The sequence below is a fragment of the Ictidomys tridecemlineatus genome, chromosome 6, assembly GCF_052094955.1.
Source record: "Ictidomys tridecemlineatus isolate mIctTri1 chromosome 6, mIctTri1.hap1, whole genome shotgun sequence".
Lineage (NCBI taxonomy): Eukaryota > Metazoa > Chordata > Mammalia > Rodentia > Sciuridae > Ictidomys > Ictidomys tridecemlineatus.
The window spans coordinates 94,211,750-94,236,617 of NC_135482.1; the positions used below are offsets into that span (position 1 = coordinate 94,211,750).

Below are 24,868 nucleotides of genomic sequence, written 5' to 3' on the forward strand. Positions count from 1 at the left end.
ACCTTCAGCCTCAAATTGAGGCTGTATCATTGTTCCCTCTTGTCCTGAGGCTTTCAGATTCCTGGGCTTAGTAGTCACTGGTTTCTCCAACTCTTCAGCTTGCAGACTACTATTGTGGGACTATCCAACCCCCATTCATGTAAAGCCAATCTAATAAACCCCTCTTTATAATTGTGTGTGTGTGTGTGTGTGTGTGCATATGCACACTACTGGTTCTGTTCCTCTAGAAAACCCTGACACATATTTATACAGAAAAGAAATCATGGACTGATGCCTCTAGTTCCAATTAATCCCACAGGATTCCTTTTTGCTTTCCTCTGTTCCAATATTTTTGATGGAATGAGAACTCTATAATGAGAACTTGTTCCCAACAGGATTAACAAACATGTTTCCTCATATGCCCAAATTCTAGATACATTTAGGACAGCTTCACAATTGCTTCATGCATCAGCATAGCTAGCACTGGAATGTCCCTCCAAGGCTCATGTGTTGAAGATTGGGTCCCCAAAGCAACAATGTTCAGAAGTGGGGCTTTTGGAAAATGATTGGCTCATGAGGATGCTAACTTCATCAGTAAATTAATCCATTGATGAATCCATAATCTGAATAGACTGGTAGAAACTGAGGGAGGTGAAATCTAATTGAAGGGAACAGTTCTTGGGGGTGTGCCTTTGGGAACTATATTTGTTCCTGGCCCCTTCCTGTCTTTCAGATTCTTTGCTGCAGCTAGTTGAACAGCTTTTCTCCACCAGGCCCTTCTGCCAGGATGCTCTGCCTCGACTCACTACACAAAGCAATGGAGCAGCAGGCTGACCTTGTGCTGAAATTCTGAAGTTGTTGATAAAAATAAATCTTTCCTCCTTTTAAGTCATTTTACTCAGGTATTTGTCAGAGTGACAAAAAGCTAAATAATACACACATCTACCACAAAATGAATTAGGTATTTACATTAAAAGGAGTTTTGGAGTTGGTTGCAATTCTCCCCTTCAACCTCACTAAACTGAACACTGTGTTCCTGAGTTCCCTGGATTTTTGCTCATCCCCCTTTGGTGTGGTTATAGTATTCATGTGAAATACAATTGAATTCATTTGTTTCAGTTTGTTTACAGTTTTAGGTTTTTCTTTTCCTTCCCATCTTGTTTTAATTTTATTTTCAAATATGTAAAACACCAGCACGCTTCTAAAAGTCAAAACTATACCAAAAAAAAAAAATCTTAGAGAATGTCACTCCCTCTAAAATTATTTCCATTCCCTCCCTGCAGTAAATAATCAACTCCATTATTTTCTGGCTTATCCTTCCTGTGTTTCTTTGGGTAACAATAAGCAGACATGTTTTGTTTCCCCTTATTTCTTTCACAAAAGATGGTATACTATATCCTTTTCTGCCTTGGAATTTTTTTTTTATTTAACATTTCCTGGAAATCATTCCATATCAATTCATAGAAATCCCACCCACCCATCCCCACCCCACCCCCAGCGGCCACCTCCTCTCTCCCCGCCCCGCCTCTCTCTCTGTTGTTGATTAGTGTTTTAGTGTTTTGTTGCTTTGATATTTAGGTAGTTTTAAATGTTATACAATTTTATATACTGTTGTAATGAATGATTTCATGCACACCATTCTAATATTATGGGAGGTATACTTTCAGGATAAATCCCTAAAACTGTGACTTCTGGGTCAAGAGATAAATACACATGCAGTTTTGTTAGTGCCAAATTCTTCTCCACAGGGCTGTGCCATTTTTCATTCTCTCCAAAAGCGTGAGAGCAATTGATTCCCCACAGTCTCATCAGCAGAGCATGTTGCCAAGCTGTTTAATTTTGCCAATCTGACAGATAAGTGATGGTAGTTTAACTCTGCATTACACTTATTGTAATTGAAATCAAATAGCTTTCACATGTTTAAATGTGATGTCTCTTTTTTTTTTCTGATGTCTCTTTTTACAAATTGTCTGTTCCTGAATTTTTCCCATTTTTATAAGAAGTTTTATCTTTATTTCTTTTTAATTTTTTAAAGTTCTTTATATAATAGGAATATTCTTAATTTTTTAAAGTTCTTCATATAATAGGGATATTAGCCTTTTATCTATGATATAGATTATAAATATCTCCTTCAAGCTTGTCATTTTTAATTTTATTTATGGTGATTTTGTTATTCAAATGTTTGGTTGGGTTTGTTTTTGTTTTATGGAATCAAATTCATCAAATCTTTTCTTATCAAGTACTCGGATTTTTAACTATGATTAAAAAGCCTTTCTTTACAATTTATCTTGTAGAGAAATTTACCTATGCTTTCTTGGAGTACTTGTATAATGTCATTTTTAAGTTCGGCTGTCTAATCCATTTGGAGTTTTCTTATATCTGATATAAAAAAAAATGAACTCTTTAAATTTTCCCAAATGGCTATTCAGTTTGACCCAATAATGTTTGTTTAAAAGATCATTATTACCCCAAGGATTACAGGAATCACCTTCATCTTATACTGGAGGTCCATACATGGCTGTGTTTATTTCTTCTATTCCTCTTCTATTCCTTTGGTCTGTCTAGTTATGCTCTAAGGTCACATGGTTTAATCCTATAGGCTTTACAGTATATCAGTGAGGGTTAGTCCTACCTTAGAGCTCTTCCTTTTTGTCGTTTTCCTGGCTAATATAAAGGATTTTTCCAAAAAAAATAAAAATAACTTAAACATCAACTAATCATAGTCTTTAAAACAAATGCTCTTGGGAGGCACAGTGGCTCACACCTATATTCCCAGCAGCTCTGAAGGCTGAGGCAGGAGGATCACAAGTTCAAAGCCAGCCTCAACAACTGAGTAAGGTCCCAAGCAACTTAATGAGACCCTTTCTCAAAATAAAAAAGGGCTGGGAATATGGCTCAGTGGTTAAGTCCTCTGGGTTCAATCTCTAGTTAAAAAAAAATGTTCTTTGGTATTCATATTAGGATTACATTAAATTTATAAATGAATTTATGGAGAACTGACATCTTGATCAAGTTGAGATTTTCCAAGAAGAGGACTCATTATTCCTTTTATTCAAGTTATCAACACTTTAAATCTGATGTTCTCAGACATTTACTTAGGTATCTTAGGTAATTTAATAAAACAATCAATATTTATTAAGCAAGTATTATCCTCTCCACACTGTACTACACACCATAGAAGTGAAGTAGGCTCTGTCCTCAAGCAGCTTAGAATTTAAGAGTAACATACCCAAAGCAAACAAAGAGTTCAAGACCCCACTTAAAGAAGCTCCCATTGTACAGCCAGCCCAGACATGCCCATGGGAGCTCAGAGTAAAGAGACAGTGATAGGGCTAGGATAACAGGATATTGAGACTGGAGTCATATGCCCTGAAGGTTGTGTAGGATTTAGATGTGATGGCAAAGAAAAGGAAGAAACCCAAATGGGGGTTTGGGAAAGGGAGTGCCCAATAAAGGTTCAGAGGTAGACTGAGTGTGAAATGTTTCACAGGGCAGAAGACACCCATTCAGACTCTGATAGAATAGTAGAGACATCAAAAATCCTCTCTTGAAATATCAGAAAGTTATGCATTCATCAAAATTATGCTAATGAATGTCTCCTATGTTCTCACATCCAAGTATATAAAATCCTTTCAAAGGGCAAACTCTGTACATCATTATCTGCACAGCAAATGATCCAGAGTCCTGCTGTTGAATAGAGTAGCTACTAGCCCCACGTGGCCACTGAGTCCTTATGATGAGGATAGTGTGACTTAGGAACTGAATTTCTAATTTTATTTAACTAGAATTTGTTTAAATTTAAATTTTAAAAAGGAAATCATGTATTTTTTTCCATTGAACCCTACTTTATTGTTTAGGGAGGGATCTATCCTACTTGAACCATAGCATTGTGTAAGATTTCATTGTTGTAGTGCAGTATATTTGTCCATTTTATTTTTTTAATGTGGCTATAAGAAAACTAAATGGCATATGTGGTTCACAATGTATTTCTCTTTTGACAGCACTAGTCTAAAGCCCTACAAATCAGTGTGGCCTGATGTTATCAACTGGGAGACTTCCCAACCCTTTGGCATCTACACTTGAACAAGCTCCCCAGGCGATCCTTATGCACAGTGAAAGAAGTACTGATCTAGCAATTTCAGAAGGCTTTCAGAGACCTTTGATATAGGTACCTAGTATCCCTCCACATCATGGTCCTTCTGGGGGTGAGGGGAGGGGGAGTGGGGGCAGCAGGGAGGTTCCTGCCTGCCACTATGACATCATAGAATATACCATAGGTCACACCGCCCCACCCAAGCTAGTAACTCACCTTCAGGACATCCTTCCCATGCTCTCAAACCCACCACACACACCATCTCACCCCTCTGCTGGCAAGAGGGGATCTGATTCATCCTCTCACTCAACACTCATTCTACTCAACTGATTAAGACCCCTCAGAAGAGAAACTGAAACTTCTCTGCCTTTGAACTACAACAGTGAATGAACAGTCCCTCTCAATTGATTCAAAATGTTTGTCTCACCCAGGAGGTAAGTACATTGCTTTCTGAAATTTCAAAAAGATAGAGATATTCTTAATGTTGGACTCATAATACAGTGTATACCAACTTATCAATTTAATTTATTTTTACAAGTTCCCAAGTAGGAGCTTACAAACACATTGTAGGATTATAAAAATTAGAATGAAAATTTGGTAGTCAAACTAATTTCTATTGATAATACTAGTATATTCATACCTTTGTCTCTTGGTTTTCCATTTCCTTTTATTCTTCCTTTGCCTCTTCATCTTCCTTTTACTCTCTGTTCCCAGGGGTTCCTTAGTTCTTAGCTATACCTTTTTTCTTTTCCTTCCATCTATGATTTGTATTGCCAAAATCTGGTCTTGGCTCAGTGGTGGAGCGCTTGCCTCATGTATGAGGCACTGGGTTGGATTCTCAATACCACATATAAATAAATGAATAAAATAAAGGTCCATCAACAACTAAAAAATATATATATTTAAAAAAATCTGGTCCCCAGTGATGGCTTAGTGGTGGTGGCAATAATGGAGATGTGTGTATATCACTCTAGGGAATTGAAAGAGGAGGCATGAATTTCTGTGCTAAATGGCGAGGATCCCCAAGCCAGTTGGGATTTGGAAATGGGGAGGGAAGCATAGCTCCGGTTCTTTCTGGGCTTGAATCTGGAGAGTCATCAACCATTCTTCCAGACCTAGGAAGACCCTCACAACAGATAGATCTTGCCCTGTTTGGGGTTGGAGCCACATGGTGGAAACGACTAGCTTCCCTTCAAACCTGGGATAGCCAGCTTTCAGCTCAAAGTGTTACTAAAAAAGCAAAGGGTGTTCATTCTTTAATATCTGACCTTTCTCATGAAAGAAAAAATGAAGCTTCTGATTAGTCAAGAAACTAAAACACACACACACAGGAAAAAAATGTATCTTACTGGAAATGCTCAGAAAGAAAGGAAAACCTAGTAAGAGTCGCTTCTGGGTCTCTGGGATGGCCAGGAAGAGACACAGTAGTTCTGAAATGCCATCAGAGAGCAGGCTTTGGACAGCTTCCCCAATTCAAAAGCAGCCCAAAGTAAATAGACCATAAATAGGAGCACCCTCAAGTAGATGTGAATATGAAAGCCAGTAAGGGCTTGACTTTATGGTTTTTCAGCATCAGTTTTCTAGGAGAGACGGAGGGAGTAAGGGAGAGTCTGTTTGCTAACATACACCTCAGAAGTATAAAGTATAGTACACTTAACCTGCAGCCTCATTCTGTAGGAGTTCCCACAATCTGGCCCGGCAATCTGTGAATTTTGTTAAAGGTGACTAAGCGGGTGATGAGTCAAGAACACGGTGTTAAGAGGTTCTGAATACTGACTCCACCATTTATAAGCTTTGGGGCCTTGAGCAAGTCAAACGCCCTGAATCTGAGCCCTCGCTTGTAGGAGCTTGTAGTAGGGAGGTGCCACCTCTCTTGGCGACTGGGTGGGAGGATTGAAGAGGCTCTTGAAGAGGCTCGTGAAGAGCCTAGGTGCCAGCTAACTTCCCAGGGCTCCGTTTCCCTCCACCTCTCCCTCTCCAGGGTAGAACTGCGGAGGAGGCCTGGGGGCTAGGGGTGGGCCAAAATCCCCAGTACAGCCCTGGGGCGGGGAGTAGGGACTAGAACTCGGATCCGCTCAGGGGCTGGGGGGTCCCCAATCTCCCCGCTAGGATCTACCTAAGGAGGCCAACCGGGCGGGGACCTGCATTGTTAGGGGCGAGGAAGGTCGGGGGCCGGGAAATGCCCCACGGTGAGGAGCGCTCCTCACTAGTGGCCCACAGGTGCGAGGACTTTATGTCACGAGCCAGGCTCTTCCCTCGCTCCAGGAGCCCGAGCCAGGCAGCCACTAGGCCGCCCCGCCGCCCTTCCCGGCCCCAGGCCTGAGGAGGCCCCGCTCCCCGCCCCTCCCCCCAGCCCTGAAGCCGAAACGGTCGGAAGCCGCTGGGGCGGGGCCGGGACGAACAATTCAAAACACGTCGCCTGGCAACGCGCGCCCGCTGCTAGGCAACCGGGGCGCCGTCGTAAACGCTCGGAGCGGCGCTCGGGCTCGGGCGGGGCGGAGGGAACGGGTTGGGACGCGGGCTGAGCTCGGGACCGCGACAGACTGACGGGGGAGGGAGCGGGGAGAGAACAGGAAAAGGCGGGACGAGGGGGGCGCACGCGGAAATGGAAACGGGGCCGCCCAGCTCGGCCTGTGGGCAGCCGCGCCCTGAGCACCCCTCTGGCTTATCCCCACCCCGCGGTCCCCAAGAGTCCCCAGACGGCCCTGCTGGCGCCGTCACCCGCGCGTGAGCGATTGCCCCACAGGATGTGCAGATGTGGCTGCCCCCTCTGATTCACTCCAGCTGCTAGGGTATGGAAGAAAGGCGGCTTCCTCTCCTGGAAATGACTGCATTAGCAAAAGCCCTCAAACAATTCCATTAAAAAGCGGAAAGGGAAAGGCCAAAGAGAGGGCCTGCAAAGCCTTCCTTTGGTCCTCCCCGCTGAACGGGAGTGGAGGTGTTCCCAGCCCTGGGCACCCCGTTCGGAAGGCTAGGGAGACATTTGTTGTTGGAACACTTGGAGTTCTGGTGGGCCTTTACACTAGGGCACCGTGGAGAATCATTAGTCTGAAGTTGAGAAGCCAGAGCTGAATCCTGTCCTGAACATTTGGAGAGTCCTCAGCAAGGGCATTTTGGTGGCCCTTCTTCCCTTCCCTTCTGGAAAGTATCCCATATGAAGACCTTAATATCATCAGTAAATTAGTCAAATGTAGGGCTGGGGTTGTGGCTCAGCGGTAGAGCGCTCACCTAGCGCGTGCGAGACCCTGGGTTCAATCCTCAGCACCACATAAAAATAAAATAAAGGCATTGTGTCCAACTACAAAAAAATAAATATTGGAAAAAAAGTCAAATGTCCCACACTGAAGTAAAAATTGTAATTAAAGCAGCAAAATCTCAGAACGTTCTAGATGTCTCATCCAGAGGGGTCTAATCAGTAGGGAATCACCCAGTTTGGAAACGGTTTTTTTTTTGTTTGTTTTTTTTTTTTTTTTTTGATCACCGACTTTTGAACACTCTGATCTCTGTGAACTAAAGATAATACTAGTTCATGAGATCATTGCTGTTTTCTGAGCTCTGCTCATAGAAAAGAGGAATGTTCCCACAGGTGGGAGGAAATGTATTGGCAGAGAATCAGTTTGATGAAACTCTTGGTACATCTGTGTAGAAAGGCTTAGGGTGTGTCTGTGGACCTATAGACCTTTTTTAACTTCCCCTTAACTCTTTTGCACGTGAATCAGCTGAATCCTGTCTGCTTTAGCAACAGAAGGATATCTGGACATGCTTCTTCATTCACCCATAGGCTTCCTAATTATTTATAATACCTTGGCATTATAAACCTCATTCATTTATTCCAGAGTGTTAAAACAGTGCTAAGCTCTGCGGAACAACAATGAATAAAACATGACTGCTACTGTATCAAGCAATTTTAAAGTCAAATGAGGGTAACAGACAAAACCATGTGATAAATTACAGGAGAGCCCTGTGCATCAGAACATACAGGAGCCGAGAACAAGGCCATGTCCATCAGAGCCAGTAACAGCAGAATCACTTAAATTCCACTCCAAAATTCCACTTTTGTCTATTGAATAACAAAAAAGAGTCCATGGGGTCAGAAATATGAATCCTGGGAAAGGGACAGAGAAACCACTATCAGGAAAGGCAAACAAGATGATACCAGTAAGGATAATTGGATTAAGGATAAGACTGGATCTCTTAGCCCCAGCTTGGGCATTAGAGAAGGAGTGTAGTATACAACCTGCTCTGGCCCAGCATTTTACCCCTCATTTCATCCACCTGTAATCTACAGCACATTCACAAAACAATGAATTTCTGCCTACAACTTAGGTGTGCCAAGACCATGGCTTCTCTTTATATCTAATTAATGTGGTTTTATGCAGTAGAGAGAACAACAAGAATCTTAACACATGCAAATTAGCCAGACCTTGGTTTTGTGATGTCATAAATGGTGAGATGCGTACATGTCTCTGTGGCAGTCATCCTGAAGTAGTAACAGTCCAACACACTAAAGTTAAATACTGTTTTCAAATGTAGAATCTTTGTGCTGAGTCATGAGCTTCTGAGCCTGGCCTAATTATATTTGTTACATTGACTAGCAATTACTTTTTCTGTTCTAAGAAAGGAAATGGAAGAAAAAAAATATCAACATGCCCAAATTACAATGAAAGGAAGTGAAGAGTATGCTGGGCTCAGAATTGTCTGTCCAGGCAGAGAAACTTCGCATTTTGTTAAAAAGAGGAAATTAGATGCTATGGCCCACAGCTCTTAGGGAGAGGGAGGCCAAGACTGGTCACATCCAAGAGCCAGTGCATCCAAGCATCCACCCAAAAGGCATAGCCTCAGAAGGGGTGGATCCAGGCTTGCTTTGTGGAAACCTAAAATATCATTTTGGAGGCCCTCTTTAAGAAAAATAATACAAAATTACAAGTTTGAATTAGGTAACAAAGTCTTGGAAGCAGCCCAAGTAAGCAGAGGACCACAGAGCTGAAGTTTCATTAGCTTCAGTCTGAATCCGCGCTGGGCCTCCTCAAGTAACACACTTAAGACTCTGACACTCCCATCCCCTTTTCCCTGGAGAAGACAAACTTCAGGCTATTAAGGCATAGGGGGTGCGGTTTATGAGCAAAAGCAATAAAAACTGAAGACATAAGGCTGTGCCAAACAGTGACTCAAGCTGGATATGAGAAGTGTCTGCAAGTATTTGAAAGGGTGTAAGCACAGAAAGAGGAAAAGAATTGTTCACTGTTCTGGGGTGGAGAAAATGAGGATACAATTAAGTAGAGAAAAATGTGCACAAAACTCATCAGGAAATATTGGCTAGTTGTATTTTCTGATACCGTGGAGTTGTATTTCCCATGGAAAGTATTTGAGGATCCATTGAGTCACTGAAAATTAGAACTGACCACAATAAAATGTGCCTTAGGAAATAATCATAAAAAAGAGGTCCTCCAGGGTATGACTGGATGCCCCCCAAAGTTCACCCGGAGCCCTGAATTCCATCAGGCTGACACATGGCATTCTGTAGATTCGTGTACGGGGAGGAGGCCAAATGAAGAATGCAGTCCTATAGGGAGGAACAGTCAACCTCCACCCACGTTTTTCCTGACTGGTGGAGAAAGCTCTGGACAGAAGAGGAAAAAAATGTGAGGGGATAGCGCCACCCAGCGTTGTGAGGAAGCCATGTCTTCAGGAAAGAAGCAGCTGCAAATGTGACCACAAATTCCCTTGTCCCAGAGGCAAGCAAGTTCTGTCACAAGAAGTAAAGGACTGTTTGGGTGATAACATAAAATATGGCTGGACATAAGCACCTTTGTATAAAATTTGCTTGTTACCATCAATCTGGGAAGAGGAGAGAGAATATATTGGGTGATGAAAACAGGATCCAAAGAGACTCATTTGCCTAGAACATGGAAAAATTCCAATGCTTAAGGTTAACTTAAAGTTAATTTGTCTTTGATTCCCTATGAAGACAAATATAGAATGGGAAAAATGTAACTTAGTGGCTAGTCCAGAAGAGATAGGGAAGGAAGGACATTCTATAAAGAGCTTTGTTAAATTGATGCCCAAAATGAGCTGAACAATTGTCATTTTATATTAGTTCCCCAAATATATTAAGATCTTTCTAAATTACTGGACCTTCCCCCAAAAGAACTATGGAATCTCATCCTTACTGCCATTGTGACCTAACACACTCTTCCTTTCTCTGAGGGTTCCATATGGACACAGGTACTTAATGCTTACTAATGACACTACCTTACCTAAAAGAGACCACCCATGGAAGAGGAAACTATTCCATGTCCATATCTCCCCAAAGACATTGCAGATAATAGAGCTCCTTCAAAGGAATAGAAAGCTCCACTCAAGGAAATAGGAACCTGGGTAGTAACGGTGGCCCTATAATATTTTCTGTGGATTTCATAAAATCAAGCCCAGCCCATTCACACCAGTTATCTAGGGGAATAGCAAGTAGATAGAAACTAAATCATTTACTTAAAATAAATAAATAAGTTCCCTCTGCAAACACAGATCTTTTCCTCTTTGTGCTTAATCCCAGGTCCCCACTGGCAAGCTATCTGGCATAATCGCCCAGAACAGCTGGGCTGTGACTACATTGTCAATTATTAAATGCCCATGTTCACTGTAAGTCAGCATTTAATCAAGAAGCACTTGAAAACCTATGGGATAGGAAGGGAGGGGTGGGAAGGCATTTTCATTCTTGGAACACTAAACCAAAAGGCATTGCAACTCAGATGGCATCCTTCCATCCATCCAGACCGGCTGCAAGATGCTGACCATGGCCAAGGTAACCATCTTTATTCTACAGCTGTACCGCATTTGTTCTTTTAAAAGGTGTGATCGTCTCATCCATTTGTTGTCCTTTCTAGCCTGTATTAATGCTGTTTTTCTGTTAATATATGTTGATAGAGGAATTGCTGACATATCCTAGTGATCTAAGCCTGAGTGTTAAGAGAAGCCACTCTATTCCTTGGCCTGGGTTCTGTTGTCAGCATATGGAAAAGATACAGCTTTTCTTATGGCAGAATTTCTCCAGGATAACTTTAAGGAACCCACTGTAAAATGAGATTTGCTCTTTCAAGAGGTATCTGGATCCTAGAGAGAGAAGGTATGTGACAAAGAGTGTGGCAGCATAATATTGAAGAGAATTCTTGAGAAGCATCAAGTGAGATGATCACTCGGTTATCAAGCATCAAAAATCACCTTATCAGATTGCTTTCCAAAAGCTGTTTTATCTCATTTTGTATTTTGGTTTTTATATACATGTTCATAAATAATGTGCGCTTTGTCTGTGGTGTATGCTGCTTCTTGAAGGGGGTTCCTTGCATCTAACCACGGGCACTTGTTCTGGAAGGGGGAAGCCTCTTTGAGCTAATTCAAGCTCTTTATCTTTTCTCAAATTGCCTCTTAACTTGGTGTCACCTTAGTGTCTCAAGGTAGGTACACCTCTATTTCTTATTTCTGAATAACCTAGAGAATAATTTACAAATATGTGTAACTCAAAATGGATTGAGGCTAGAGTTAAAAATCTGATGTGATAGTAGACAAATTTCCAAACCAAATATGACTAAAAATAGCTATTGAAAACAAACCCTGAGGTTACGAATTTACAAATTCTTAGTTCAGTCTTTACACAGAATGATCCATGAAAATATTTTAGCTAGAAGTCCATTTCCTATTTGAGCAATGGGTATAAGGATAATTAGAAAGTATAATTCATAGTTACCAGAACAATGACAAAAGACTTATGTATTTTTTTACTGCCATAAATAATACACACTTTGTCTATGGTGTATACTGTATTAGTCCCTGGAAATTCTAAAGAGCAAGCTATTATCGTTCTTGATCAAAGTTCTCTGTTAAGCTGGGGGTGAAGAGACAAGCAGGTTTTGGGACCTGTCCATTTAACTGTGGTTTTATTTACATCTCTTCAGCTAAGAAGATCTAGGTCTGATTAATTCTGATATGAAAGATCCCCTGAAAAGCTCAAGGTTTACTTTAAGGAGCATCTGTCGGCAACTAAGCGCATGCAGGCTTTCTTCCTGTTCAGTGTGCATCGATGTAACAGCACACGTTGCTGCATAACACAAAGCACAAGAATTGTTGTTAATTTTTTCTTAAAATCCAGCTTCAAACCACTACTCAACAAGGTTGCAAGTTTAATATTGGTCATTTTTTAGATCACCCTCTTCAAAGGCTAAAAATGAGTAGGCAAGCAGGGGTTCCAGCCAGAGGCACGTGGGCCACAGAGACTGGTTCTGCCTATCAGGCTTGAAGGAGAAGGAAGCAGGTTCACATCTCAGAGGAGACTCAGACCGCAGGCTCTCCAGCTCCCCTCCCTTCTCTTGTGTTTGTGTGTTACAGATGGAACTCACGAAGGGCTTCTCTGGCCAACGGACATTCATATCTGCAGCCCTCAGCCTGCTATCACTCAGCCTCTCCACAACATCCCTGCTCAGCAGCTCCTGGTTTGTGGGCACACAGAAGGTGCCTAAGCCCCTGTGCGGAAAAAGTCTGGCAGCCAAATGCTTTGACATGCCAATGTCCCTGGAGGGCAGCTTCCCCAACGCATCAACCCCGGAGGTGGTTCAATACAGCTGGGAGACTGGGGATGACCGGTTCTCCTTCCTTACCTTCCGGAGTGGCATGTGGCTATCCTGTGAGGAAACCATGGAAGAACCAGGTAGCCTCCTCACCTTCAACTTCATTTATTTTATTTTGTATTTTATATTTTATTTTATTTGCAGGGGAGTAAGGAATCTTATGAGGCAAGGAAACCATTTAGGACAGCTTAGAACTGGGCAGCAGTGAAAAGTACTGCACTTGCCTAAACCCAGATGAGCCTCATCCCACCACCCGACCCCTGCTCTGCACCTTCTACATCCTGGGTGCTGTCCCTTTTTCATAGCCCCTTTTAATAAGTCCAAAATTCCTTCTAGATTCTCATCCCCATTCTTTAGTAAGACCTACTGTGTGATTTGTGCTTTTTGTTTTTGTTGTTGTTGTTGTTGTTGTTGTTGTTGATAGTGTTTCATTTTTTGATTGTTTGTTCATTTTGAGTTGGGATCTCACTAAGTTGCCCAGGCTGGCCTTGAAATCCAGTCCTCCTGCCTCAGACTCCCAAATAGCTGGGATTACAGGCACGCACCACCATAACTGGCTCTGTTTGCTGGTTTAACATATCATATTTAAAATAGCATTAACCTTAAGAGTTTCATTTAGTCCTTTCGTGTTAAAATTTCCATTCTAGTGAGCTAGAATTGCTGTATAGAAACAAAACAAGGAGAGAGAAATATTGTAGAAAAAGCCCAAGCTCTACCCAACTGTGATCTTATATGAGTAACTGCATTTCCGTAAGCCTTGATTTTCTCATTTGTGAGATGAAAGGATCACTGTAGATCATCTCCAAAAGCCTCTTCCTTCCCCTCTCCCCACAAGAGCGTATTTCATTCTAAGGGATTACTGTTACAATTTAAAAGACTGGGGGAACCAAGGCTCAGAGAAGGTACTGGATCTTGTAAGGACCCTCTGGAGTAGCTTTAGACAGTTGCTCCAAGGTCTCTTGCCACACTGTCAACATGCCCTAGTCAGCGTATATTCCTCAGCTGAGAGAGAATAAGATCACCTTGTGGCCTCAAAGGTCATTCAGAATCATACTCAATTTGAGATCTGCTATTTCTCCCAAACTGGGCTAAGGAGAAAAGGAAATGGAAGAGGAATAAAAATGTATGTGTTGGCATTTTATCTTTATTATTTTGCCACTTAGCACTGCTTCAACCACAGCCCTGGAAACAATTTAGAGACATTTGATCCAGTGGTATAGTAGCTTCAAAAGGCATTTGTTAACAGCAGAATCATGCACTCTTCCTGAGAGGAAATGGGAATGTTAGTCTGTGTAAGCACTCTCATCTTCATTATCAGAAGGGAGAAGAGAGAAGTTAGCTTGGGTGATTCTTGCCTGTGCCATCCATATTCATCCATGCATTCTTTCCTGCTTTCAAAATGAGACATTAAATGCCTACTATATGCAAGGCACCCTGTTGAGCAGATGGATGTGGGATGTGGGAAAGGCTTTCATCCCAACTGTCCAGGGAAGCACTCCTATGAAGTTGTGTCTTGTGTTTCAGGGGAGAGGTGCCGAAGTTTCATTGAACTCACACCACCAGCCGAGAGAGGTGAGAAAGGACTACTGGAATTTGCCACGTTGCAAGGCCCATGTCACCCCACTCTCCGATTTGGAGGGGAGTGGTTGAAGGAGAAGGCTTTCTTCCCCCACCTTCCCTTGGGGCTTGTGGCAAGTATGTGTTCGATAAGGAATTTAGTTATTGAATTTAGTTATCATTGATTGGGGCCTCTCTGGATCTAAACTACACTGTGATCTTCTGCTTTTTCTCTTCTTCTGAGCCCTACTGAGTGCCATAAATTATTCCTAAAGCTGACTTTCATTCATATGCAATTCATATGCATAAATGCAAAATGGGAACAACAGAGGGACAAGTAAAGTTCATAAACAGGAAACCAGCAGCTCGCTGTGGCCAAGAAACTGCATTGAAAAAGCTCAAGTTTTGTTTTTTTTTCCTTTATTTTCTCCCATCCCTTTTTTAAAAATTTATTTATTTATTTATAATGAAAAGGAAGTAATAGGAGGAGGGAAGAAAGGAGAAAGGAAACAAAGCTGATTATCCCAAACTTATATAAAGAAAAAGACAAAATGATATAGCAAAGTTACATCCCTAGATTTATGGAAATTAGGTGATTCTCCCCCACAAACCTCCCTAAAACTATTACTGTCCATCAAGTTTACTTGATTATATGTTGGGTGCTGCACATAGCGGGAACTAACTGCAGGGTGAGAGCAAAGACCTCAAAATGAAGTAATTGTTTCCAGCTTTGCCTCCTTCTCCCCTTCTCCTACACTGCCGGGCTTCTAACTTCTGGAGGGTGCCCTGTGATGGTTGTTGGTTCAGTTATTTAACCGTCTGGCTGAGGTTCTAACAGAGATGGTTGTTGGTTTCTAACAGAGATCCTCTGGTTATCACTGGGAGCCCAAATCACGTACATTGGCCTTGAGTTCATCAGCTTCCTCCTGCTCCTGATGGACTTGCTGCTCACGGGGAACCCTGGCTGTGGGCTTAAGCTGAGCGCCTTTGCAGCCATTGCCTCTGTTTTGTCAGGTGAGTGACCCCCACGGTGGAAGTGGGCGGCTGTCCTCCATCTGCTTTGAAGCACAAGCGGGAGGGCTTGGGTCTTGGTTCTTAAGCAGAGGGAGGAGGAGCCTAAAGGCAATATAGAGTGGAGATGAAAGATAACTTTATAGGCATCTTTCATTTAAAATGGAAATAACGATAACACATGAAATTATATATTGGATCATTAAGGGTTTTTTCTTTGCTCTCTATTTTTTATTTATTTTTTGGTCCGGTACTGGGGACTAAACCCCCAAGGGCTTTACCACTGAGCTAGCTACACCCACCCCCTTTTATTTTTTTATTTTGAGATGAGGTCTCAAGGCTGGCCTCAAACTGGCTTGGATCAATGTGTACTTTACAAAATGATTTGCTTTTAGGTTCCTTTACTTGAAAGTTTTCTCAATATGTGAAACCTCTGGTTTGGTACTCTCAGATTGTGACAATAGGCATAGCTTTTTCAAGACTGTTATATATACAGATCTACATATAAAATAAAGAACAAAGAGTGGGGTGGGAAGAAGTCAAAGGATGTGGTGGCCGTGGGTGCAGTACTGACTCAGAGGCTTTCTTCCATAGTACTCACCCTGAAATCTGGGGTGATCGTGGCCAAGTTATGCATTCAAAAAGAAGCCCCCATTGCTGCTTATAGTCTTCTGGGAAATGTGATGGCCTAAGAGTAACGGATGCCATAACATAGGCCACACCTGATTCAAAGTGAGAAGGCGGTTCCAAAATCATCTTCCTGTGGATGGCAAAGGCAGCCCTTCTCCAAGGGCTCTGCCTTCCTCTTCCCTCTGTAGGCCTTCTGGGGATGGTGGCCCATATGATGTATTCCCAAGTCTTCCAGGCAACTGTCAACGTGGGTCCAGAAGACTGGAGACCACATTCTTGGAATTATGGCTGGGCCTTCTAGTAAGTGCTGGTCATCTTTTTAGCCCCTCCTTCACTAGAGTTTCTACCCTCAGCTAGATACTCCTTCTATGTCCTCCTGCTTTCTCTTCATGCCTCATCTCACAAGTCTGCCAGCCAAACGTGGGGCTGGTTCATCAGAACCTCTACTCTTTACCTGATTCCCAGGGTGTGCAGAGAACATTCCTCTGGCTGATTTTGTGAGGATATGACCTCCTCCCATTTTCCTGATCACCATTTGTAGCAATCTCTTCTTCCTTTGAAATGTTCGTTTCCCTTGTGAAATGATTTTATGTGACTTATGGAAATGATACTGTACATTTCCTTATAGTTCATGATTCAAAGTCTCAGAAAAACAAAGGATAATTGGCTTTGAAATTTGGATTGAATTCCATCAATTCAAATGATCAAATCAATTTGATTTGATCATTTTTTCAATGGCTCATCAACCAAATTCTCTCCCCTTTCATTCTAAACTCAAGCCAAGAGTAACTTCTTGCACCTTTCTCCATTCTTATCTTTACCAAACTATGTTAGAAATAAAAACTTCTCATCCACAGTTATTCTCTTCAAAAAAAAATTAGTTTGACTCAAGTTTGCACTTCTAAGAAGGCACTGTGGAAATCTACCCATGTCTGGAATGAGAGCCTATCCACTTTTCTTGCGGTGCAATATGTGCCCTTTGATTCAGGAGTCCTTGTTCTTCCAGCCACATCATCGGCTTAGTTCACTTCCTCCACCCAGATTTCTCACCTTTTGTGTCTCTTCAAGTCATTCCTGGCATTTCAGTTGTGGAGTTTAGACTGCAAAACTCTCAGAAGCAACCCAGCCTGAATCTACTTCCCACCAGCTATGGCATGGCTTTAAGCATCACTTGGCCTCATGAAATCCCAACTAACCACGCAAAACTTCCTGTTACCTGAGCTTCCCAGAATCACAGGGAGATTCAGAGATTTAGCTTTCCAAATTTTTAGAAATGAGTTTGATGTAGTTCCCTGGTGGGTTTTTTTTCTTTTTTCCTTCTTGAATCCCTCCAGCATCCATTATAAAATACCTTAAGCCAAGACCACAGTGTTTCATAATGAGCAGACCCCCCTAGTATCACACACAAAATACCTTCAGGTTTGTAGTAAAATTTTCCTACATTATTCCATAACTTTGTGGACCTAAGACTATTAAGTTAAAAAAGTGGAAGAGGGATGATTCCTCCTGAGTGAAGAAAGGAGAAGGGGAGAAAAGGGCATTAGGTCATGTCTATCATGTCTACCATATCCAGTTGAGCTGCAGATCTGTGGTATCTCGGAGAGATAAAAGGGTAACTGCAGCTTTGGAAACAAGAGTTAAAATTACACACACACACACACACACACACACAGGCACACCATCAGGTTTAAGAGCATGGCACTGACAACTAATCAATTCAGTGAAAATAAATCCATTAAATCTCTTGTCTGATTTTAGTACATGAGTCAGTCTCATCAATTACAAAACAGTCTGTACCACCAAGACTACCAAATTGTCCTCTTGCTTATAGTTGTTTACGTGAATCATGATGAAAAGCAGCATACTCAAGCTCCTTAGTTCCCAAGAGACACCAGCCTAGTATGCCAATAGAAAAATCTGACTTTCAACAAAGTCAGATTTTATATATATATATATATATATATATATATATATATATATATATATATATATATATATAAATTTTTTTTCGGTGCTGGGGAAAGTCAGATTCTTACTGTCCCTTTTGTGTGTTTGTCCCTAGCACGGCCTGGGTTTCCTTCACCTGCTGCATGGCATCTGCTGTCACCACTTTCAACACATACACCAGGATGGTCCTGGAGTTCAAATGCAGACATAGTAAGACCTTCAAAGAAAACCCAGGTTGCCTACTCCATCACCACCGGTGCTTCCCTCAGCAGCAGTCATGTACAACCCACCCCGGAGGTCCTCCCACAAGCTACCACCAATACCACAACCAGCCCATCCACTCCATCTCCGAAAGTGCTGACTTCTACTCAGCACTACAAGACCAGAGATTTCAACAAGGGACCAGCCAGGAGCTGAAAGAAGTGGTTGGGTCATCCATAGAAGAGCAGTGCTAGTAGTTAAGTGGGTTTGGAGAGCAGGCTGAGCCCTACCTTACACGTATTTGTTCATTATAAACATCAGCTTAAGCCAAACTGTCTCTTGCGTTATTTTTTTAGAGGCTAAGAATAAGGGTATCTTAAAGTCAAAGTCCAAAGGGACACTACAACTGCCCCTCTCCTCCATAGCTCTGTCCCATGTCCTCCATCCTCCGAACGTCCTGGCTCAGAATTTCTTTCTCTCTTGCCAATTGCTTATGTGCCAGGTTCTGGACTAAGCAATGGTGATAAAAGGGAGAGTCAAATACAGCACCTGATTTTAAGGGTCTTATAAACCAGCTTATCAGTCTGAAAATTAGAGAAAAATAAAGTAAGCAAATTAACAGTAATTTGGAGTTCAATTTCCAATGAAATTTTCCCAGAAGTCAGACTGTAAGATGGAAGCACTACTGAGCATGTTGATTTGAAAGGCAGGTGTCCTCCACACTGCTTATTACAATTTCCTGCATCCACACAGTAGATCCCAATAAAGGTGTTACTAAAACAATTAGGAGGGTAGTGTGATGTGAGAAAGCTCATGCAGTCCACTTCTAGAAACAGCCTACTAAGGCTAATCAGATGGGTATGGTTCCAGAAGAGAATCACATGGGAGCTTCTCTAGTGACTGAGATGGGAGCAGAGGCTCCTCTCTAGATGCCCATCTGCTCCTCCCTTCTGAGAAACTTGCTCTGCTATTCCTCCACAAAGAATGCCATCCATCCACTCTCCCATTCTCTTTTCCATCCTTGATAGCAAGAAGAATGAGAATGGCACACAAGTGTATTCCTGTACATGGTATTTATTTGTTCAGTAACAGTTCACATTTTAAATAGTCTTTCTAGACAACAGACCAGCAGGCTTATCTTTGATGTGGGCAATAAGGATAGAAATTCACATTCATGGGGTTAGTTGGTATCACCAGACCACACATTGGAAGAGGGTGAGGATGTTGTCGAGGACAGAGGGGAGGGTTTACAAAGGGAAGGAGAAGAGGAGACTGAGAGGCAGGGAAGACCCTCGCATTGCAGAAATCATTACTTCTAAATAGTGGTCATATGGGCTTTGCCCGGCAGCCCCACGTTGGGATTGTGGAGAGAAAGGAGCACTTCCTATCTTGGATTTCTGGGTGGATGGCTGTCTTCAAGAAGAAGGAAGTTTAGGGACACATTTGACAAGAGACCAGCAACCCACATTGGTCAGTTTCCAGTCAGTACTGATATCCTTATGTACTAGCTACAAGAGGAAGTAAACGTGGAACTTTCATTGCATTTAGCAAGCAAAGATTCAAACTTGTAAGGAGAAGTTAAGTTAGCTCCAAAAACACCAAGGAGAATTCAGCAACGTTATTCTTTTATCTGTGTCTGAGACTCACACTCTACAAACACAGTCCTCTGCTGAAACAATCCCACCAAAACAAGTCCCCAGTAAACAACTTTGCATTGTTTACTATATTGGCTGGCTTCCCAGAAAGCCTCAACATGGTAGTTATGTCTAGGTGGCTCAGCAAGCCACAGGGACAACACATTTTGGGGTTCAGTCTACTAAAAATTACTTATAGGCATTTACACTCAAGTAGATTTAAATTTTGAATCTGGGATCACCTCCATACCCAGGTATCCTCTTCATTATTCCTTCAAAGAGTCAGTTGGACACACATACTTCCAAAGTATTGAAAACGAATATGCTTTCTGGGACTTAAGGCAGCGGTACCTAGAAACCTATTGAGGCCAAGCTACAGGCCAGACAGTTCACAGGTCACATGATGTGCCTGCTTGGATTTATTGCTGCCAACCTCCAGTTATGTCACAATAACTATCCCTGGGCGACTAACAGGTATCCCTTTAAACCTGGAATCCATACTTTCCTGGAGCTCCTTAATACAAACTAGAAAGATATAAGCCCAGGCAAGGAGAGAACCTGATTTTCAGGGCAGACCTATCCTAAAGTTAAGAAGAAAAACATTTTTTCCATCAGCTATCATGGAATTCTTTGCTATACAGACAATGACAATGGTCTAGAAGTTTAGGAATTTTAAATAGAGGCAACAAATTTACATAGAAGAAAGGGGAAGTAAGCACTGGAGATAATTCTAAAGAACTTAAGCATTTACAAAAGTTATAGTATTTACATAAGAATTTTCTCAAAATACAATGCTTCAAAGGCTGTACAGGAAGGAGAAGTGCAGGGCAGAGGGGTTGCACACCGGACTCAAGTAGCAAAGGAAGTCCAGAACATATCCCTGAATAAAATAGAGAGAGCCAGGGGAGGGAAGAGGAGGAGGATGTTCTAGAGAAGATTCTAAGAAAGCAGAGTGAATATGCAGCAGGACAAGGACACAGGCCTCCCAGGACCTGGCTTCCAGGTCTGAATTAAAGACAGCAGACACATATACCCTCTGACGTTACTGCAGCAACAAGAACCACAAATGGCAGAGCCATTGATACCCCCCATACAACACCACATATAGACCTCGTCAGAGGTGGGTCATTGAAACCATATTTTTCTTGCTCCCATTGTGATAGGAACATTTATTCTTATGGCCACTTTGATGTAGATGGCAAATCTAGGAAAGGCATAGATGAAAACATGACACGGCTAACAGTCCTCCACTACCAATCTGTATCACTGCTCTCTAGAGTTGGGAGGGAAGTAGCCATGGTGAAAGTGGTAAAAATGGAAGGAGAGAAAGATGAATGATCCTCAAAATCGGAGTTGGGCCATCTGGAAGTCTCAAGATGACCAGACCAGATGTATTTCAGGAGGACAGGAAATGGGATCCCTGAATCTTAGGGAATGTCTGGAAAATGACATCACCACAACATTAAAAAATACAAATAGCATAATGTGAAACAAAATATTTCCTAGCCATCATCTTCACTGGATTTCCCAGCAACAGTTTATAAATTAGACATACAAAATAATAATACATCTATAAGATTCACATTTTCAAATTCTCCACACTGACTTCCTAGAGGGGATTAATACAAGGATTGGAAAGGTGGTAAGATACCCCAGCCAAGCGAATCATGCTGTTATCAAAAAGCTCCAACAGGCCTTCCAAAGTGCAAGGATCACAAACGAGTACTAAAATGAGGCCAAAGTTGTCTTCTTTCCAAAGAACTGCTTTTATACTGTCAGAAGGGACCTGTTCTGTTTATCTCTTCTGAAACCGAAGATTTCATCAGACTAGATCTGCAGGAAAAGGTAGAAGCATCAGTGACTTTTTTTCATGGTAAGAATTCTCAAAGAAATGGAAGGTCAGAATATTCCTTCATTTCCTTTTGTTTAGTCCCAATAGTTTATAAGAATCTCTCCTCCCTCCTAAAAAGGCCCAGAGACTTTGTCCTTCTGCATGATAAGCTCTTGAGCTTTGAACTAGAGCATTTTCAGCAAGATAATTCTGTGTAGTGTGTGACTCTGGCCAGCCCTGCATAATGCCCACATCACTGGCTCCTACCCAAAAAATACCAGTAGGATCCATTCCCTTCAGTTACTGGGACCACATTCTTTCAAATGTCTCCTATGAGAGATGACACCATTTCCAGCTGAGAACAATTAACTTGAGAACCATGTCTTCATGGTTGAGGCAGGAGGATCCCAAGTTCAAAGTCAGCCTCAGCAAAAGTGAGGTGCTAAGCAACTCAGTGAGACCCTGTCTCTAAATAAAATACAAGATAGGGCTGGGGATGTGGCTCAGTGGTTGAGTGCCTCTGAGTTCAATCCCCGGCACTCTATGTACCCCCATCAAAAAAATAATAATAACAACTAAGGATCTCAGAAGCTATTCACCTGGTAGGGAGAATCAACAAATTTTATCCTAGAAAGGAATCTTCTCAGCTCCCCACGGCCAATTTTGGGGGTGGTCTCCTTCAGCTGGACCATTTGGCCCTCCATCAATGCCCACCGCAGACTAAGTTTGCTGACCACCAGGGGTGCTGGATGCCCTTCAGAGATTGGCCCTGTTGTCCTGGTGACATAAAAGGCATCTTTCCAGAGGTCGTTGATTCCAACTGAGGAAGGACAAAAATGAGAGCAGTTAACAAGGACAGACAGCTTCTAGTAACAGGAAAGTGGCTTGGCTCAACACCTTCAGTCATTATTTACTCACTACTTCATATGAAAAATTTCCTGAGCACCTAGCAAATGCCAGAAAGTGAGCCAAACAGAAAGTGTGAAGAGGTGAGTGACTGCATGCCAGCGAAGCAGCTTATTCTTCAGTGTTTGAGCCTTTACTTTTCCGACACTATCTCCAAGGAAGCCCCAACTCAGTAAATGAGAGAACACGCCCACTGCTGAGCATTCAGTAAAAAAGTGAACCCCACAGACTAGAAAGCCCAAGAATTTCCAGATTGTCAGAACATGGTCACATCTGTTACTTCCTAGCAAGGGTTGATTTTACATCATCTTGAAATAGTGTTTACAATAAAAATGGCCTTGAGATTCTTGATTGCCATTACATAATGTTCCCTGTATACAATTTTAAACTAATATTGATTTTGCAAGTGGAAGACTCTCCACCTCACCTCCACCCCCATGACCCACAACCAGTAGGCAGGCAGAACTACTGGTTCTGGGTCAGTTCTTCCCAATGCATCCCAATAAATGAGAGCCACAGCACTAATCCAATTCTAGGAATGAGTTTGTAATTACAGAGCAAGTCTACAAGTGGCAAGAGAGTATGAACAAAAAACAAAAAGCAGATATGGCCAGGAGATGTGGTCTCCCCGTCCCCTACCCATCAACAGGAAGAGCAGCTTCCAGCAGGGGTGGGATTGTGAAAGGAGAACAGCAGCCAGCCAGACTAGCAGGTGGCAGCAGCTGAATGCCTTGGGCTTCAGTTTCCTGGATTAGGGGTCTCCAATATATGAGCCCAATTTTATGATAGATATGTAAAGTAGAAGAACATTTCCAAATGTTAACCGTGGTTATGAGCAGCCAGATTCTGGGTAATTTTTCTTCTTTGATTTCTCTCTTGACTCCAATTTCTATGCAATACACATGTTCACTATTCAAAAAACCCACTCCAACTAAATCAATGCCCTGACAAATCATATTCTACTTCTATTATATTCCTCTCAGTCAATTCCAAATCCTATACTCCCAGAGGGTCAAGCAACTAGTCTTCCCCATGAAGATGTCCCGTGAGTCTTGCCAGCACCTAGCACGTTGCTGAGGCTTAGTACATTTTGCCGAGGGGCTGCATCCATCATCCCTGAAGAGCCCCTCTGCAGTGCCCATGTGTTTTCACCTCCATTTCAGCACATTCAGAGGCTCTGGGCTCTTGCCCTGCTGGCCTGGTGTTCCTAGCCAGAGGGAGCCCTCGAGCAGCACCCCTGGCCCAAGGACAGCAAGGAAAATCCTGCTGCTGTTGCCTAAAAAGCTCATATCCTTCCCTTGGTGGGGCAAGGGCATCCTCACATACACCCAGTACACATTCTCCCCCCACCAGTCTACACAGACTCCCAGTGTCACTGGAACTCACCCTCTGAGGCTGTCACTGTGCCCGAGGTGTTGGTCAGGTCCAGGAAGATGGAGGGGAAGGCTGGGTGCAGGAGGTACAGGTGGTGGAGGCTGGGTGGCTCAGCTCCCATGAGGGCATCCTAACAATAAGCCACAGAAAGAAAGAGCAAAGCTGACTACATTCCCGCACATGATGTTCCTCAAGTGAGGGGACAGAGGATAAAGTGGTGGTTTCTCATTGCTCTCAGATGCTAAATCCTAATCCCAAGTACAAGGATGTGTTTGAAAGAAATGCCCGCATACAGGAGACTGGTCACTTCAAAGAGCTCAAAACCCTGGCTCATTACTAACTTCTTCAAACCCCTATCTATAACTAGAAAATTGCTCATATAAGAAAAAGAAAAAGGACTGGAGGAGAAGAGTGCACACCCAAGAAGAATCTTCTGTAGAGAATCTTCCTTTCTTCTACTTATGGAAATCCACCTGACCAGGAGAAGCATGGGCGGGGGCCCACAAAATAGAAGAGGGCTTTTTCCACACACCCAGGTATGAGGGGACAGTGCTCTGTCTCAGTTAACGTGACCATAAAACAGCCAAGTGCCTTCCTCACTGCCTATAGGACAAAACCCAAATTTCTTAGCTTGAAAACTAAAGTCTAGCACTATTTAACCAAAAATCTATCTTTCTGAGACTTCAACTGCAATTATTTACTGCCCACCCCATACTTTAAAGAGTGTCTCATAATTCAATAAAGCCAGGCATGGTGGTGCATGCCTATAATCCCAGCAGCTCAGGAGGCTGAAGCAGGAGGATCGAAGATTCAAAACCAGCCTCAAGAAGTTAGGGAGGCACTAAGAAACTTAGTGAGAACCTATCTCAAAATAAAAAAATAAAAAATGGCTGGGAATATGGCTCAGTGATCAAGTGCCTTTGTACCAGGGTTCAATCCTGGTACTAAAAAAAAAAAAAAAAAAAATGTCTCAAAATGATTCTAAATACATGCTTCCCTTGGCTCTACCTAACGACTGCCAATCTTATTATTTCCCTGCTCAACTAACTACTCTCTGCACCCCAAATCCATACATCAGAATACTTCC

The 24,868-nt window shown here is 42.4% G+C and overlaps 2 protein-coding genes across 13 annotated transcripts in view; one reads left to right on the top strand and one right to left on the bottom strand.

Moving 5' to 3' along the window:
• The first annotated feature begins 10,681 nt into the window (after positions 1–10,681).
• Positions 10,682–18,368, top strand: Gsg1 (germ cell associated 1). 11 transcript variants are annotated; one of them, XM_078015207.1, is made up of 6 exons: positions 10,682–10,874; positions 12,452–12,770; positions 14,215–14,385; positions 15,109–15,261; positions 16,038–16,188; positions 17,951–18,368. In XM_078015207.1, exons 1-6 carry the CDS (start codon positions 10,857–10,859, stop codon positions 18,288–18,290), a joined length of 1,152 nt encoding a protein of 383 aa, XP_077871333.1. In that variant the 5' UTR covers positions 10,682–10,856; the 3' UTR covers positions 18,291–18,368. The 11 variants fall into 11 exon arrangements, with proteins under 11 accessions (XP_077871333.1, XP_077871337.1, XP_077871336.1 ...); XM_078015211.1 differs by lacking the exon at positions 10,682–10,874 and adding an exon at positions 10,894–11,195; XM_078015210.1 differs by lacking the exon at positions 10,682–10,874 and adding an exon at positions 11,207–11,523.
• A 726-nt stretch (positions 18,369–19,094) lies between these two features.
• Fam234b (family with sequence similarity 234 member B) overlaps positions 19,095–24,868 on the bottom strand; it is a 34,376-nt gene continuing 28,602 nt past the window's right edge. For both annotated transcript variants that reach the window (XM_005331920.5, XM_021730757.3), the window contains 3 exons: positions 23,794–23,911; positions 22,101–22,321; positions 19,095–21,503 (listed from right to left, as the gene is read on the bottom strand). In XM_005331920.5, the coding sequence (XP_005331977.2) occupies positions 21,498–21,503; positions 22,101–22,321; positions 23,794–23,911 (345 nt within the window). In that variant the 3' untranslated portion in view covers positions 19,095–21,497. The remainder of the gene's footprint in view (positions 21,504–22,100; positions 22,322–23,793; positions 23,912–24,868) is intronic.